The sequence below is a fragment of the Saccoglossus kowalevskii genome, chromosome 2 (genome assembly GCF_978046115.1).
Source record: "Saccoglossus kowalevskii chromosome 2, keSacKowa6.1, whole genome shotgun sequence".
Taxonomy (NCBI): domain Eukaryota; kingdom Metazoa; phylum Hemichordata; class Enteropneusta; family Harrimaniidae; genus Saccoglossus; species Saccoglossus kowalevskii.
In genome coordinates, this window is record NC_140642.1 from 8,705,573 (window position 1) to 8,725,791 (window position 20,219).

Consider the following 20,219-nt stretch of genomic DNA (forward strand, 5'->3'; position numbering starts at 1 on the left):
ATGACACTGAGGTGAATTCCTTACCTAGTACATGTATGATCTACCAATAATGACACTGGGGTGAATTCCTTACCTAGTACATGTATGATCTACCAATAATGACACTGGGGTGAATTCCTTACCTAGTACATGTATGATCTACCAATAATGACACTGAGGTGAATTCCTTACCTAGTACATGTATGATCTACCAATAATGACACTGGGGTGAATTCCTCACCTAGTACATGTATGATCTACCAATAATGACACTGAGGTGAATTCCTTGCCTAGTACATGTATGATCTACCAATAATGACACTGGGGTGAATTCCTTACCTAGTACATGTATGATCTACCAATAATGACACTGAGGTGAATTCCTTACCTAGTACATGTATGATCTACCAATAATGACACTGGGGTGAATTCCTCACCTAGTACATGTATGATCTACCAATAATGACACTGAGGTGAATTCCTTACCTAGTACATGTATGATCTACCAATAATGACACTGAGGTGAATTCCTCACCTAGTACATGTATAATCTACCAATAATGACACTGGGATGAATTCCTTACCTAGTACATGTATGATCTACCAATAATGACACTGGGTTGAATTCCTCACCTAGTACATGTATGATCTACCAATAATGACACTGAGGTGAATTCCTTACCTAGTACATGTATGATCTACCAATAATGACACTGGGGTGAATTCCTTACCTAGTACATGTATGATCTACCAATAATGACACTGAGGTGAATTCCTTACCTAGTACATGTATGATCTACCAATAATGACACTGGGGTGAATTCCTCACCTAGTACATGTATGATCTACCAATAATGACACTGAGGTGAATTCCTTGCCTAGTACATGTATGATCTACCAATAATGACACTGGGGTGAATTCCTCACCTAGTACATGTATGATCTACCAATAATGACACTGAGGTGAATTCCTTACCTAGTACATGTATGATCTACCAATAATGACACTGGGGTGAATTCCTTACCTAGTACATGTATGATCTACCAATAATGACACTGAGGTGAATTCCTTACCTAGTACATGTATGATCTACCAATAATGACACTGGGGTGAATTCCTTACCTAGTACATGTATGATCTACCAATAATGACACTGAGGTGAATTCCTTACCTAGTACATGTATGATCTACCAATAATGACACTGGGGTGAATTCCTTACCTAGTACATGTATGATCTACCAATAATGACACTGGGATGAATTCCTTACCTAGTACATGTATGATCTACCAATAATGACACTGGGGTGAATTCCTTACCTAGTACATGTATGATCTACCAATAATGACACTGAGGTGAATTCCTTACCTACTACATGTATGATCTACCAATAATGACACTGAGGTGAATTCCTTACCTAGTACATGTATGATCTACCAATAATGACACTGGGATGAATTCCTTACCTAGTACATGTATGATCTACCAATAATAACACTGGGGTGAATTCCTCACCTAGTACATGTATGATCTACCAATAATGACACTGGGGTGAATTCCTTGCCTAGTACATGATCTACCAATAATGACACTGAGGTGAATTCCTTGCCTAGTACATGTATGATCTACCAATAATGACACTGGGGTGAATTCCTTACCTAGTACATGTATGATCTACCAATAATGACACTGGGGTGAATTCCTCACCTAGTACATGTATGATCTACCAATAATGACACTGAGGTGAATTCCTTACCTAGTACATGTATGATCTACCAATAATGACACTGAGGTGAATTCCTCACCTAGTACATGTATAATCTACCAATAATGACACTGGGATGAATTCCTTACCTAGTACATGTATGATCTACCAATAATGACACTGGGTTGAATTCCTCACCTAGTACATGTATGATCTACCAATAATGACACTGAGGTGAATTCCTTACCTAGTACATGTATGATCTACCAATAATGACACTGGGGTGAATTCCTTACCTAGTACATGTATGATCTACCAATAATGACACTGGGGTGAATTCCTCACCTAGTACATGTATGATCTACCAATAATGACACTGAGGTGAATTCCTTACCTACTACATGTATGATCTACCAATAATGACACTGAGGTGAATTCCTTACCTAGTACATGTATGATCTACCAATAATGACACTGGGATGAATTCCTTACCTAGTACATGTATGATCTACCAATAATGACACTGGGGTGAATTCCTCACCTAGTACATGTATGATCTACCAATAATGACACTGGGGTGAATTCCTTGCCTAGTACATGATCTACCAATAATGACACTGAGGTGAATTCCTTGCCTAGTACATGTATGATCTACCAATAATGACACTGGGGTGAATTCCTTACCTAGTACATGTATGATCTACCAATAATGACACTGGGGTGAATTCCTCACCTAGTACATGTATGATCTACCAATAATGACACTGGGGTGAATTCCTTGCCTAGTACATGATCTACCAATAATGACACTGAGGTGAATTCCTTACCTAGTACATGTATGATCTACCAATAATGACACTGGGATGAATTCCTCACCTAGTACATGTATGATCTACCAATAATGACACTGGGATGAATTCCTTACCTAGTACATGTATGATCTACCAATAATGACACTGAGGTGAATTCCTTACCTAGTACATGTATGATCTACCAATAATGACACTGGGATGAATTCCTTACCTAGTACATGTATGATCTACCAATAATGACACTGAGGTGAATTCCTTACCTACTACATGTATGATCTACCAATAATGACACTGAGGTGAATTCCTTACCTAGTACATGTATGATCTACCAATAATGACACTGGGATGAATTCCTTACCTAGTACATGTATGATCTACCAATAATGACACTGGGGTGAATTCCTCACCTAGTACATGTATGATCTACCAATAATGACACTGGGGTGAATTCCTTGCCTAGTACATGATCTACCAATAATGACACTGAGGTGAATTCCTTACCTACTACATGTATGATCTACCAATAATGACACTGAGGTGAATTCCTTACCTAGTACATGTATGATCTACCAATAATGACACTGGGATGAATTCCTTACCTAGTACATGTATGATCTACCAATAATAACACTGGGGTGAATTCCTCACCTAGTACATGTATGATCTACCAATAATGACACTGGGGTGAATTCCTTGCCTAGTACATGATCTACCAATAATGACACTGAGGTGAATTCCTTGCCTAGTACATGTATGATCTACCAATAATGACACTGGGGTGAATTCCTTACCTAGTACATGTATGATCTACCAATAATGACACTGGGGTGAATTCCTCACCTAGTACATGTATGATCTACCAATAATGACACTGAGGTGAATTCCTTACCTAGTACATGTATGATCTACCAATAATGACACTGAGGTGAATTCCTCACCTAGTACATGTATAATCTACCAATAATGACACTGGGATGAATTCCTTACCTAGTACATGTATGATCTACCAATAATGACACTGGGTTGAATTCCTCACCTAGTACATGTATGATCTACCAATAATGACACTGAGGTGAATTCCTTACCTAGTACATGTATGATCTACCAATAATGACACTGGGGTGAATTCCTTACCTAGTACATGTATGATCTACCAATAATGACACTGGGGTGAATTCCTCACCTAGTACATGTATGATCTACCAATAATGACACTGAGGTGAATTCCTTACCTACTACATGTATGATCTACCAATAATGACACTGAGGTGAATTCCTTACCTAGTACATGTATGATCTACCAATAATGACACTGGGATGAATTCCTTACCTAGTACATGTATGATCTACCAATAATGACACTGGGGTGAATTCCTCACCTAGTACATGTATGATCTACCAATAATGACACTGGGGTGAATTCCTTGCCTAGTACATGATCTACCAATAATGACACTGAGGTGAATTCCTTGCCTAGTACATGTATGATCTACCAATAATGACACTGGGGTGAATTCCTTACCTAGTACATGTATGATCTACCAATAATGACACTGGGGTGAATTCCTCACCTAGTACATGTATGATCTACCAATAATGACACTGGGGTGAATTCCTTGCCTAGTACATGATCTACCAATAATGACACTGAGGTGAATTCCTTACCTAGTACATGTATGATCTACCAATAATGACACTGGGATGAATTCCTCACCTAGTACATGTATGATCTACCAATAATGACACTGGGATGAATTCCTTACCTAGTACATGTATGATCTACCAATAATGACACTGAGGTGAATTCCTTACCTAGTACATGTATGATCTACCAATAATGACACTGGGATGAATTCCTTACCTAGTACATGTATGATCTACCAATAATGACACTGAGGTGAATTCCTTACCTACTACATGTATGATCTACCAATAATGACACTGAGGTGAATTCCTTACCTAGTACATGTATGATCTACCAATAATGACACTGGGATGAATTCCTTACCTAGTACATGTATGATCTACCAATAATGACACTGGGGTGAATTCCTCACCTAGTACATGTATGATCTACCAATAATGACACTGGGGTGAATTCCTTGCCTAGTACATGATCTACCAATAATGACACTGAGGTGAATTCCTTGCCTAGTACATGTATGATCTACCAATAATGACACTGGGGTGAATTCCTTACCTAGTACATGTATGATCTACCAATAATGACACTGGGGTGAATTCCTCACCTAGTACATGTATGATCTACCAATAATGACACTGGGTTGAATTCCTCACCTAGTACATGTATGATCTACCAATAATGACACTGAGGTGAATTCCTTACCTAGTACATGTATGATCTACCAATAATGACACTGGGGTGAATTCCTTACCTAGTACATGTATGATCTACCAATAATGACACTGGGGTGAATTCCTCACCTAGTACATGTATGATCTACCAATAATGACACTGAGGTGAATTCCTTACCTACTACATGTATGATCTACCAATAATGACACTGAGGTGAATTCCTTACCTAGTACATGTATGATCTACCAATAATGACACTGGGATGAATTCCTTACCTAGTACATGTATGATCTACCAATAATGACACTGGGGTGAATTCCTCACCTAGTACATGTATGATCTACCAATAATGACACTGGGGTGAATTCCTTGCCTAGTACATGATCTACCAATAATGACACTGAGGTGAATTCCTTGCCTAGTACATGTATGATCTACCAATAATGACACTGGGGTGAATTCCTTACCTAGTACATGTATGATCTACCAATAATGACACTGGGGTGAATTCCTCACCTAGTACATGTATGATCTACCAATAATGACACTGGGGTGAATTCCTTGCCTAGTACATGATCTACCAATAATGACACTGAGGTGAATTCCTTACCTAGTACATGTATGATCTACCAATAATGACACTGAGGTGAATTCCTTACCTAGTACATGTATGATCTACCAATAATGACACTGGGATGAATTCCTCACCTAGTACATGTATGATCTACCAATAATGACACTGGGATGAATTCCTTACCTAGTACATGTATGATCTACCAATAATGACACTGAGGTGAATTCCTTACCTAGTACATGTATGATCTACCAATAATGACACTGGGATGAATTCCTTACCTAGTACATGTATGATCTACCAATAATGACACTGGGATGAATTCCTTACCTAGTACATGTATGATCTACCAATAATGACACTGGGATGAATTCCTTACCTAGTACATGTATGATCTACCAATAATGACACTGAGATGAATTCCTTACCTAGTACATGTATGATCTACCAATAATGACACTGGGATGAATTCCTTACCTAGTACATGTATGATCTACCAATAATGACACTGGGATGAATTCCTTACCTAGTACATGTATGATCTACCAATAATGACACTGAGGTGAATTCCTTACCTAGTACATGTATGATCTACCAATAATGACACTGAGGTGAATTCCTTACCTAGTACATGTATGATCTACCAATAATGACACTGGGGTGAATTCCTTACCTAGTACATGTATGATCTACCAATAATGACACTGGGGTGAATTCCTTACCTAGTACATGTATGATCTACCAATAATGACAGCTGCATACCAGTATCATCTTTAGTATTATGATATGGACATCTGTCTTTCTGGAGTTCAATAGCTTGACTAAGTAACGTCTGTAATCGCCTTGGAGGCAACATAATTGATGGTGGTAATAGAGCTGAAACACAAACAATAATCTTACAGCCATCTGTTTTCATTCATAATTCATAAACATTCATAAACCAATTCATATGTGCCAGATTTTACTTTTTTTTTTAATAACTTGAACTGTTGCCTAATATTATTTATTCTAAATTAATGAAATTGTCTACCCAATTTTTTCTGTATTTTTCCTGAAAATTTTTCTGAATTTCTTTGTACAGATAACTTCCCCCCCCCCCCCCCCACTATGGTTCAATAATTAATTGTAAGTGTTGTAAGTGAACACAACTCACAAATGACTCAAACTATAAACAAGCAGCCTCTCGGCTGAGATAGCTCCGCTGTTAGCAATGCACATTTCAATTAAAGAACAGAAGATATCATTAGAAAATGAACAATATGCATAGTATCAATGCAATGGGACTTGCTGTTTTCAACAAGAATTCAAAAATACAATTTTTAACCATAAATGATGGTGGTTTTTAACAAGAAGAAAATATCACTTTTTACCAAAAATGACAAAAATATTCATCAAAATTAGAAAATTGAAGATATCATCATGAAATGAACAAATTTGAGAGTGGTCCATATGTAGTATCTATATATGTAATATCAAAGCAATTGGACTTGTCATTTTTAACAAGAAGTTGAAAATATCACTTTTTACCAAAAATGACAAAAATACTTACCAAAATTAGAGAATTAAAGATATCATTACAAAATGAACAAATCTGAGAGAGGTTCACATGTAGTACCTATATATGTAATATCAAAGCAATTGGACTTGCGGTTTTTAACAAGAAGTCAAAAATATCACTTTTTACCAAAAATTACAAAAATATTCACCAAAATTAGAGAATTGAAGATATGATCATGAAATGAACAAATCTAAGAGAGGTCTACCCAAGGTACATATATTCACCAAGCATCAAAGCATTCAGGCTTGTAGTTTTCAAGAAGAAGTCGAAAAAGTAAAACATTGACACAGACGACGACGGACAATCACTCATATGATAAGCTCCGCTCGACAAAGTCGACAGCGGAGCTAAAAAAACTGTTTAATATTTTATGACTGTTTACAAAATTCTCTTGTCACCCAACCCTTTACAGCAAGTCTCAGAAGTATTGGGGCAGCCAATTTGCAAACTTGCTAGCAAATTGGCTAACTGCTTGGGTTTTGACTAAACGATTGGCTTTCGCATCTCGCTGGCGTCGACTTGTGATCGCGTTCACTCTGGGCGAGTCTATATTGCAGTAGGGGACATAAAATGCTTTTTACGCAGCCTGGTACATGTCTGGAATCCCCTGAGTAATTTGAGCCCCTGGTTTGAGCCTGGAAATAACCAGTCAGCTGGCGTACAAGTGATAATATGATAAATGCGATTATTTCACCGATTTATATGGGGGGTAGCCATCTTGAACACTGCTTGAAAATACAAAATTTAAATAGTCAAGTTGAGAAACATTTTCCTACAAATCAGGGAGAAAATAACAAACTTTCACATACAAAAGATCCGTTGGGGTAAAATTAAGCCGACCGCTGAAAAAGCCATTTGTTATTTTTACGTGGATACGAAAGAAATAGAACACTTTCCCTAGTATATTTGAAAGCGAAATCGCCACCCAACTGTAAAACCGTCACTGATTAGCTCCTCAAGTATGACGATCGTCCCCTACTGTTATATAGATTCGCCGTAAGTCGGCGTGATCACAAGACGGTGCCAGCAAAATTCGAAAGCCAACTGTTTAGCCAAAACCCAAGCAGTTAACCAATTCGCTAGCGAGTTTGCAAATTGGCTGCCCCAATACTTCTGAGATATGCTGTAATCAAATGACACCAAATTTTCACAGTCATAGTATACCTTTGGTGAAAAATAAAGTTAACTAGATCCACTCTAGTGTGTGAAAGTGACCTTAACAACTTTTGGTTCAAACAGAACACCCCCTCTAAAATGGTTGCGTAATGACTAGAAAGAGAGCCTAAATACACAACACAGTACATGTATAATTCAGATTATTTTAAAATTGACAGCAAAAACTTATTATAAAACTAATTACAAATTCATTATTGAAGTATTTTCCTCTGTGCTACCAAAATTCATAATTCTTGTTAATATAGAATATTTATTTATATCTACATTTATTGAATAAAATTCAATATAAGATGATTGTAAGGGACAACGTCAAAAGATTGATGTCGGATAAAAAACTTAATTCCTTTAGTTTTTTTCCAAATCCCCTACCCCCACTGAAACTTAATTGATAAATATTGGTCATGGCATCAGACTACATTCACCATTAAATACAAATTGATAATCGGACAGTAGTATTGCATAGCAGTTGGTTGTCGGGTGGGTGTAAAAAGAGTTTACAAATGCACCTCATTTGACGTACAGATATACACTTGAACCGAACCATTTTTCTGTTTTTTTTCCCTTTTCGGTTATTTCTGTCCATGATTGGATAGAACAACAAATACTCCAAGATGTTTTTGACTACATTAAAAAATAAAATCGTTTTTGTAGGATGGAAACTTTTTGAGGTCAAAACCCCCCACCACCAAACTAAAGCAAATAAGTTTTTTATCCGACATCAATCTTTTGATGTCGTTCCTAAGTGCACATCAAAACTGAAGTGCATTCATAGATTTTATGAATATATTTACTTACTCTGAAGCTGCTCCATTAATTTGGCTCTTGAAACAGCTCCTTTACCAGCCCAGTTTGCCTCTCTCTTCAGATCTTCTGGGGAAGTACACATGAGAAATCTAAAAAAACAAAAAAAACAATTTATAATGTGTCAATTTGTGATTAATAAATTCATCTATTTGTCAATGCTCGACTCATTGAATACATGTACCATTACTCAGTATGTCCCGTCCCTCTTTTACATTTGTAATATTTACTGATAAGTGAATGTACATACGTATAACAAAATTAAATGCCACTGAAAATGAATACTTTTACAGTAAATATATTGGAAATCATTTTTGGAGTATTCCAAATGTAGGTACTAATATTCATTACCATAACAGAATAAATCAATTGTATCACATCCATTTACAGTGATTTACAAATTCAATTGTTTGTATTGCCTGGCCTAACCATATGTCATAAAAATCCATACGGGACTTAAATATTGATTTAATTTTATATTCACTTCTGATTATCAAAAAATGATTACAATTTTATAAAATAATATTCTGCAGTATACAAAAACTACATGCGTACCACTAAACACGAAAAACAGAAGTCAACAGTTTGGTGAACAGTTGTCAAATGAATTGCAAACCACTAGACAGTACATGCAGAAATAATATCATAAATCTATCTGTGAAATAAATTAAAAATTGACCAAACAAAGCAGATGTTTGTAATGTTTGTTACATATAAAATGAATATAACTACAATGTATCATTCCAACCAAATATTTTATTTTGAATGCCAAGTACTATTAATAATATATATCCTCAGATACCATATTTACTCATTTAGTACCGTAAAATCTGTATTAAAAGCTGCATCCCTAGAAGTCGCACTGTTTCTTTTTGAATAATTTAGAACTAAAAATTCATCATTTCTCATACGTGTAGATGCTCTAATAGAAGCCACATCCCCTCTGTTGCATTGTACCATTTTAAATGGGAGTCATATTTTTGGTTTATGGGTGCTTGTATTATAGCAAACAGGGTACTTCATACTGCTCCATCATGTATTATGTAAGCAATATAAACAGATCATACAATTATTACAAAATGTATACATTGCATCTGATCTGACAGTAATAGAATTTAGTCGTCCTGATCACTGAACACAAACAATCACACAATCTTGATTCTGATATCTCACTATTTTATGACCACAAGCTTGAAAAGATGTATAATATATAAACTTCTAAATAGTAGAGTATCACATGTCACTGCCCATCCATTTATCATGCCTGTTCAACCAAGTAGAGAAGAATATATTCCATACTTCCCTAACCTGCTGTCAATATCTCTAGTATGCGTGTTTATGCATTACATTACACCTCAATTCTGATGAACTCAGTAAGGCAGTGATATTTTCAGGACGACAGATTTGTACCACATGATTTAATTAACCTTAGGGGAGAGGCATACTCCACAGTAACAAGAATTCCAATGCCTATAAATCACAACATTTCTGACAAGCCACATTTTTACAGATGACAGGAAAGCATATTTTCCCATGGGTTATTTGATATCAATCTATACAGTACAGGTTACAAGGTTTCCAGAACAGAACAGGAAAATTAAGATGAACAAGTAATGACACTGTCTGATGCATTAAGAAGCTGAGTGATATAATGGATAGAGCCCATCAACAATATGTTTAACAGAAATAGCAAAATGCTAAAAATAGCCAGCCAACCTTATTATTTAAATTGCAATTACAGGCTTTAAATGATATCCATGTTTATATGAATATAACTATTTTTAGAAACATTATATTTGAATTTGGTTGAATTGACATTTGAGGACAAAGAAAATATTTTATTATGTCGTTGACATAAACTACTTTGAATTGCATTCTCACAAAAATCTGTTAAGAACGTCTGATACATGACACATAATAAACAATATGGCTACAAAATATATCAGTTTAAATAAAATTGGTCATATCAAGGATTGAACATAACAGGCCCAGACGTTGCAGAGAAAGTTGACATTTTGGGTCTTGCTAGAATCAAAGTGATGCATATACATATAGGTATAAAAGGATTATATTTTGCCTTTGTATTGAATTTGTTATTTGAGTATTTATAAAAATATTTTCTGAAGATTGCCTAGACAAACCTACGAAATGCAGACAACTATATAGCAGTCCCAAATTTTCAGACCAAGTCTGAACAAGGAACTAAATTAGGAATTAATGCGCCTCATTGATTTGACAGAAAAATAACAATGTTTGATATATAGTTGGACAAGAGACAGAATAATTGATTCGCCATGCAGTCTTTATATATTTGTGGGTCATGTTTTCAATCAAATATCATGAATGTCACCTACATGTATTATGATCTGTTTATGATTTAATTACATAAATCCATGCATATGATATCTTAAATACACAAAGGTGGGCATTTAAAAAAAAGGTCACCATTTATTACCAAACGCTTCAGCGTGGTATTAAGAATTTGTTTTCAGGGTTGGGTGATACCAAGGTTGAAAATGGGTGCACATATGGGTGTAATTCCTGGAATTGCAATAGAGAGGGTTCAAGCCGAAATACAATATATAGTGTTTCCATGTTTCGTCTGATATTTCTGTGGTATTCTGCTGCTGTAAATAATGCAAGATTTGTTCCGAAATTCAGTGTGTTGTGTGCACTCCAGGGTTATTCGTTTTTTTTCTCAAAACACCCCTATTTTTTAATGGCAGAGTCCAATAGTTTCACCCCAACTGGGAAATCTGCATTGTTGCTTGAATGAGAGCTAATTAAACACATTTTCCAGACCGGCGAAAGTGTATGCAACAGCCAATTTTAACAGCCTGTCACGTGATTTTACTCTGAATGTCAACAAGAAAGAGGCTAGTGCATTTTACGCAGGAATAATTGGGGGTAGAATATGTGAGGGATAGTATCAACAGAGATGTGTATACTGAAAAGTAACATCTATCCTTCTTTTGCATTACTTAGCATTTCTGTTTTAGTATACTGGTATGAAAATGTTGAATTTGCATGATTTGCGATGTTTTTTTTAACTGAAACTCCCCTATTGATTGAATGTCGGGTTTGAAGAAGAACGGCACACCACGTGATTCGTTTGAATACAATGGTGAAGGGTTGACCCTGGGTTGACACAAATTTATGTTGAAGTTAAAAGTTTCTCCACAGAATTTTGCATTGGCAAACATGCCATGCTACTGCGGTACTCCACTGACGGGATGACTTTCGTCGACAGCGGTCGTCGCTGATCCGCACGCTACAACTTCGCTTGTGATGTAACTTGTTAGCCGTGAATTAAATGAATCTTCATTACCGGTTAAAATGTTGTTCATTTGGCGTTGGTAATCTTTATTTGTAACTGGGTAACGTCGCAACGTCGCCAGCAGAAACATCCTAACTAAAACCGGGCACCGTATATGAAGTTCGCAAAAAAACATTCAGTCTTTAGAAGTCACTTAATTGTATTGCTAGGACGTATTCAGCCGTTAAATGTATTATTTCCAACCGTTTTGCGATAGTATTTTCTAGATTGGAGGCAGCATTTACATTTCATTCAAAGTTCAAAGTTGCGTTGAGATTACGTTGATACAGTGTAACAATGTCGGCGCCGGTGATCTCTTACCAGTGCGCAACGCAGCCAAAATAAAAGGCATGATCATTTGGGCACTGCTATTACAAGACTGGTAGGAGGCAATAAATTTGGCGAAAGTATTCAAAAAACAGATTTTGGCTGTTGCCATGGTAGCGGTGGGTCAGGATTGTTTTTCCAATTAGTGATGGTACGACCTGCCTGTCAAGTATGAACAAAATCAGCCAAGCCAAAAAAAAATCACAGAAGAGTTAAAAAGCCATTCCTGCTGAATAGTTACTCTAACTTCGGGGTCAACTTTCTCATTAATGAAACAAGATATCAAAAATTCAAATAGTAACTTTTTGCCCACACTCAAGCCGAGTACAATGAGCTATGTCTGAGGTGTTGTATCACAGGGAGTTGGACAAACTTATGTATTTTAATAAATTATTGAATAATAAAATGTTATATAACTTTTCTTTTACCCCCCCCCCCTTCCTGGTATCTATTTCAAGTATTTTTGTCAGGTTCAAATCGTTCACCAGCATTTTTGGCATGTTAGATGTACATCACATAGAATACTAGGATTGGGAGAACTTAATGTTTGTTGACCACCTGGAAACTGAGTTTTATAAATCCGCTGCCTGGACCCGCAGTAAAATCTCCGATTAATATGGAGCCGCAACCATCAACATCCATATACCATGAGGTTTCTGCTGGCAACGTTGCGGTGTTATTCAGTTCCAAATAAAGACTACCAACGCCAAATTAGCAAAAATTAACCGGTAACCAAGACTCAGTCTATCCACGACCAGCAAGCAACATCACAAACGAGGTTTTAGTGTGCAGCTTACTAGTCAGCGACGACCGATTTCAACGAAAGTCATTCCGTCAGTTGTGTACCGCAGTTGCACAGCATGTTTGCCAATGCACAGATCTGTGGAGGAACTTTTAACTTCAACATCTACCGTGTATCGTAGTCGCCCAGTTTAAGTTCTGGTTCTGTCGTGGTCCCAACTAAAGGGCGACAGTCGTCGTGTCGCGTCCCGTTCGATATGGAACTCATAGCGACGTATACAACGCGTGTAAAATACATTGTTTATTTACATGAAATTCGAACACGCGCTGCGCTACGACCACCGCGCTTAAACATCCACGAGTTATTTATTCGGACAATGACTCACGTACAGCGACACGCGTTCTACACTGACAAGCGTTGCTAGGTCGCAGCCACAGTCACTTGGGGGCTGAAAATCAATAAATACTAATTTTCAACAAAAAAATCATCCGCTATACGTATATAAATAAACTATACGTATAGCGGATGATTTTTTTTTGAAAATTAGTATTTATTGATTTTCAGCCCCCAAGTGACTGTGGTCGCAGCACTGTCTTGGAGCATATTAATGGGCAATTGGGTTCCCCGATCTAAATTTCTATCCCGGTTTGTTGCACGTTCTTTTTTTAATATGAAATAATCAAATATGGGACATATGTATAATAACAGAACCCCACACCCTCCCTGTGGCTTCGCTCGTGAATGTACGGCAGCAGGATACACCGCATCACTCGTGAAAATAACTTCCATACGCAATGAAAGCCACGGGGAGGGTATCTGTCATAATACTTCATTATCACTGAAAACATTTTTCCCCTGAAATAAATTCCAGTGAATATGCCATTTCCCTCATACTCTATTGAGACACAGCGCAGTGAAAATTGGATTCACATGTAATGCTTGAAAACATGTCAGCAAAAATATTAAGTGAAATTCTACGTGACTTCATAATAGTTGGAAATGAACACATTACACCCGACCCTACCACTCCATATACAATGTAAACTACACCCCAAAACATCCTTTCACCCACAGTTACTACCGTGTTTCACCAGTGTATTCTATTTGACGTCAGGAGAAATTGAAATAAACAAATCAATTATAATTTCAGCCTCTAGTTGACCACTGATTAAATAAACTACCTCGTCTTTATGTCAACTTGCAGTTATTCGTTGCCTACATCAGTGACTTCAAAATATGTTTCAATCCCAGGAATTTCACTCGCTGTTAATTGCATGCGGGATAGCCAGTCTTTAATGAATTTCTATTGTCATGTCAATTTCTTGCGATTACTCGGAACATTAAGCTGTAACCACATGCCGCCTAGGTGCTGTAATTAAATCCTGGTGTAAGCACCATATGAACTATGAACAATGCATGTGAAGCCAGCTGTGGGGTATATTCAATCCTATAGATTTCTCATTGTTTGGTAACTATTTGCTGCAAATGCAACAAAAATCGATATAAAAAATATTACCCACACAGTATTCTACAGGTTACTTGTCTATCTATAATTGGAATGTGATCTGACATGGTACATTTATCTGACCCATTGCTCCAGACAGAACCAAGAAGCAGCAGTGCACTGATGTGTGAACACAGTCATGTATGTGAATGCACAATTAGGCTGAAACTATAAACAAAATTACAGAATTAAAATGTTATTGACATGATGGTGGTTCACTATTCTCAAAAGATTGGCTACTTTCACTAGTATACATGTACATACTCCTGTAGCTTTAAAACACTTGTTCAGTTAATACAGAATAATACCTCAATCAACACTATTATTTATACTCAGATTATTATCCTACATTACCAGAAATGATGACATGATAACACACACACATACACATGCAAGATACAAGCTGAACCAATATGTTCAGCACTCAATACCATAAGCAATGTCATAACATTGCTACATGTATAATAGATGGAAACTTTGCTAAATAAGCATAAAACATCTAGAAGAGATATTAAATGTAGCAAAACAATCAGATCATTCATCATTATGACAACGATGACAAGTCCATGTGAGCATGTTGGGGCTGGAGAAAGGTAGCAATACATGCACACATTACAAATATGGTATGCATGTGAGTATGTTGGGGCTGGAGAAAGGTAGCAATACATGCACACATTACAAATATGGTATGCATGTGAGTATGTTGGGGCTGGAGAAAGGTAGCAATACATGCATGCATTACAAATATGGTATGCATGTGAGCATGTTGGAGCTGGAGAAAGGTGGCAATACATGCATGCATTACAAATATGGTATGCATGTGAGTATGTTGGGGCTGGAGAAAGGTAGCAATACATGCATGCATTACAAATATGGTATGCATGTGAGCATGTTGGAGCTGGAGAAAGGTGGCAATACATGCATGCATTACAAATATGGTATGCATGTGAGTATGTTGGGGCTGGAGAAAGGTAGCAATACATGCATACATTACAAATATGGTATGCATGTGAGCATGTTGGAGCTGGAGAAAGGTGGCAATACATGCATGCATTACAAATATGGTATGCATGTGAGCATGTTGGGGCTGGAGAAAGGTGGCAATACATGCATGCATTACAAATATGGTATGCATGTAAGCATGTTGGGGCTGGAGAAAGGTAGCAATACATGCATGCATTACAAATATGGGTATGCATGTAAGCATGTTGGGGCTGGAGAAAGGTGGCAATACATGCATGCATTACAAATATGGTATGCATGTGAGCATGTTGGGGCTGGAGAAAGGTAGCAATACATGCACACATTACAAATATGGTATGCATGTGAGCATGTTGGGGCTGGAGAAAGGTAGCAATACATGCACACATTACAAATATGGTATGCATGTGAGCATGTTGGGGCTGGAGAAAGGTAGCAATACATGCATGCATTACAAATATGGTATGCATGTGAGCATGTTGGGGCTGGAGAAAGGTAGCAATACATGCATGCATTACAAATATGGTATGCATGTGAGCATGTTGGGGCTGGAGAAAGGTAGCAATACATGCATGCATTACAAATATGGTATGCATGTGAGTATGTTGGGGCTGGAGAAAGGTAGCAATACATGCATGCATTACAAATATGGTATGCATGTGAGTATGTTGGAGCAGGAGAAAGGTAGCAATACATGCATGCATTACAAATATGGTATGCATGTGAGCATGTTGGGGCTGGAGAAAGGTAGCAATACATGCATGCATTACAAATATGGTATGCATGTGAGTATGTTGGGGCTGGAGAAAGGTGGCAATACATGCATGCATTACAAATATGGTATGCATGTGAGTATGTTGGGGCTGGAGAAAGGTAGCAATACATGCATGCATTACAAATATGGTATGCATGTGAGCATGTTGGGGCAGGAGAAAGGTAGCAATACATGCATGCATTACAAATATGGTATGCATGTGAGCATGTTGGGGCTGGAGAAAGGTAGCAATACATGCATGCATTACAAATATGGTATGCATGTGAGCATGTTGGGGCTGGAGAAAGGTGGCAATACATGCATGCATTACAAATATGGGTATGCATGTGAGCATGTTGGGGCTGGAGAAAGGTGGCAATACATGCATGCATTACAAATATGGGTATGCATGTGAGCATGTTGGGGCTGGAGAAAGGTGGCAATACATGCATGCATTACAAATATGGTATGCATGTAAGCATGTTGGGGCAGGAGAAAGGTAGCAATACATGCATGCATTACAAATATGGTATGCATGTGAGCATGTTGGGGCTGGAGAAAGGTAGCAATACATGCATGCATTACAAATATGGTATGCATGTGAGCATGTTGGGGCTGGAGAAAGGTAGCAATACATGCATGCATTGCAAATATGGTATGCATGTGAGTATGTTGGGGCTGGAGAAAGGTAGCAATACATGCATGCATTACAAATATGGTATGCATGTGAGTATGTTGGGGCTGGAGAAAGGTAGCAATACATGCATGCATTACAAATATGGTATGTATGTGAGTACAGTGTTCTCCCCAGGCTCAGAGGCAAGCATGGCGGTCTAATTTGCATGCTAATTTGCATATTTTTCAGGATTCACTCTCACAAAAACAAACATACAAGACAGTATTAAAATGTATGAGAGACTTTATTTAAATTACATAATACTTTACATAATATACCATAATTTGACAAGATCGTCATTTAATGTGAACTGTTCCATAAAACTTAGTCTAAACTAATCCTTCTGACTTTGTTGTGCTCCAAACATTGGCTGCCTTACTGTAGTTAAACTCGTCATAGACGTGCTTTGAGCATTAACTGCACAACATTCCTAGTGGGAAAAAATGAAAAATAATAAAAAAAAAACAATGAGGATTGAGGTTCCAAATTGAGGTTACAAATAAATGTAAACATAACGATTGAATTGTGCCACGATCGGGAACCCAGTGCCGTATGTATAGCATTTCGTCTGCAAAACATGTTGTTTACATGTTGGTTTTGTCAGGTCAACGACAAGGAGACTCGGGAATTTCGAGGAAAAAAAAAACATGAGGTCACTATTCAATTAAAATTAAAACTTAACGATAGAATTATGTATACAAATCGGGATTCCATCGATCATAGCGCGTGATGATAGCAGCTGTCGTTCGTAAGACGTTGACAGGCCGCCATCTTGGAAATACCTACACAGGTCAACATGTGACCGGAAGATTACAAAATTCGATTTTTTATTTTGCTTGGACAAATTATAACATACGCGTACCCATTAATCTATGAAGATATCCATAAATAATCTAAAAAAAGTTGACAGTAACGAGTGATGATTTTTTTTTTCATGTCGTGTCTATACCAGCCTCGTGTCTAAGATGTTGATTGAAATCGGTGTAGGCCTACCATGTTCGGTGTTCTTACGATCGGCAAAACATACACACACTGGCATTTTATTTCTAAAATTACGAAATCTTACCTGAACAATTGACCTTAACCAGGGAAATGTCTTTTTCCACGATTCATCAAAACCAGCCTCACGTCGTTTCCGTGTTTCTACACGCTTCCGTTTCTGTGCTGTGCTAGCGGTGATTGTACGTTTTAGCCGGGCGGCATCACCTATTTTTCCTTTACATGTTTAGTCGTATAGATCTCGGTGTTTGCAACTTGAGTGACAATTTGTTCCCCATTGACAGCGTCTGTACTTCACACGTGTTTAACAATGGGACTGTTTAATTTGTCCCGGCAAGTTCAAACCGCCGTGGCGTAGACGGTGATACTTTATGCAGTGCTACGTGTGAGCAGGTCAAAAGGATGTAAACAATGCATCCTATTAGCATGGCGGTTAAGTTGTAAGCATGGCGGTCCGAGCCCAAGCGTGGCAGCCAGGTCGCCAAGCATGGCGGTACCGCCATGCTTTGTTCTATGTGGGGAGAACACTGGAGTATGTTGGGGCTGGAGAAAGGTAGCAATACATGCATGCATTACAAATATGGTATGCATGTGAGTATGTTGGGGCTGGAGAAAGGTAGCAATACATGCATGCATTACAAATATGGTATGCATGTGAGTATGTTGGGGCTGGAGAAAGGTAGCAATACATGCATGCATTACAAATATGGGTATGCATGTAAGCATGTTGGGGCAGGAGAAAGGTTGCTCAAAATTGCTCAAAAAGAATTGGTTCTCTAATACAGATTTTATCAAAGTGATATACTGCAAATGATAAGGGTTTTCAAGGGCTACATCACACACCTAGTATTTGCTAAGTTTGTTAACTTGTTAAGTTTGTTAAGTTTGTTTGTTAACCTGATATATGTCATTGGTAACTGGTTCTTGAACACTGCATTTCACAATAACACACTAAGTTTTAGCTGTGAATCCATAAATGAACTTACCCACTCAGCCCATGCACTCTTTCAGTATTGTACTTCAAGGGGGTTAGTTCTTGTCTTAAGCACTGTAATGCCTCTAGCACCTGTCCCTCTTCAAGATGTTCAAGATATTTCTGTTCTAAAAGCAGGAATTTCATTTTCTAAACAAAATTTGAACAACAAAAATCAGTTAATCAAATTATAAAGGCTAATGAATACAATTAATGTATCAATCAATATACATGTTTACAATCACTGTTCTGCACTCTGCCACTAACTACCATATTTGTCAGATAACCCACATTATTTTTGGAACTGACAGTTTAAGTCGGTTGTTAACCAATTAGAATGCTGGGAGGTGACAGCCAAACGTATTCAGAAATTTTTGAATATTGCCAGATGGTAAACGCAATTTAACTCGAACGTATACGGGCTTGTAAATTTGCATATACGTCATACGGCGAGTGGAGCAGTCGAGCCACGGATCATAATAATAAACCGGACATCGCACGCGCCTGTGTTTACTTGTCTCGCGTTATGTTACCAAGTTGTTGACGCAAACAAAATTGAAAAAAACAACCATCGTTTCTCCGAGAACCCAAGAAATTATTTGTATTGTGTGCGGTCTTGATATGTTAATTAGTCTTCTGATTGGTTAAAACATATTAGACATGTCAATCATTACAAGCCCGAATCTGGCCGGTAATGTGAGGGCGCTTACACTGATGGCCAATCTGTTGGGATTTCGCGGTCACATGACTTTTGCGTTCACCCCTCGTTTACGCAATTTATATTTATTTTTCACGAATTTTTCATCGGAATCGCAACAGACTGCAAGCAAGTCTATGTAATATAGTGAAAGATTATTCAATATTATTCATTTTATTTATTTATATATAGCTATTGATTTGTGTTAAGGTTTAACTTTAGTTTAGACCTCAATAATGTAGAAGCATTTGTACGAGGATAATTTATTATTAGAACAACTCCTAGCTCATATAACATGCAAGTATTATGCCTCACACATAATATTACA

General features: G+C 37.3%; 1 protein-coding gene and 1 long non-coding RNA gene across 2 annotated transcripts in view; both read right to left on the reverse strand.

The window, feature by feature from the left end:
* The window catches only part of LOC100368138 (WD repeat-containing protein 26-like), a 48,569-nt gene that overhangs the window by 13,998 nt on the left and 14,352 nt on the right, over positions 1 to 20,219 (reverse strand). The window contains exons 4-6 of the mRNA XM_085490750.1: positions 19,208 to 19,344; positions 8,917 to 9,014; positions 6,110 to 6,263 (exon numbers count right to left, since the gene is read on the reverse strand). Coding sequence (XP_085346876.1) covers positions 6,110 to 6,263; positions 8,917 to 9,014; positions 19,208 to 19,344 — 389 coding nt within the window. The remainder of the gene's footprint in view (positions 1 to 6,109; positions 6,264 to 8,916; positions 9,015 to 19,207; positions 19,345 to 20,219) is intronic.
* LOC146748095 (uncharacterized) lies at positions 17,448 to 18,581 on the reverse strand. Its single transcript, XR_014931098.1, has 2 exons — positions 18,289 to 18,581; positions 17,448 to 17,652 (listed from the first exon to the last, which is right to left on the reverse strand). It is a non-coding gene; the product is annotated as an uncharacterized LOC146748095 (long non-coding RNA).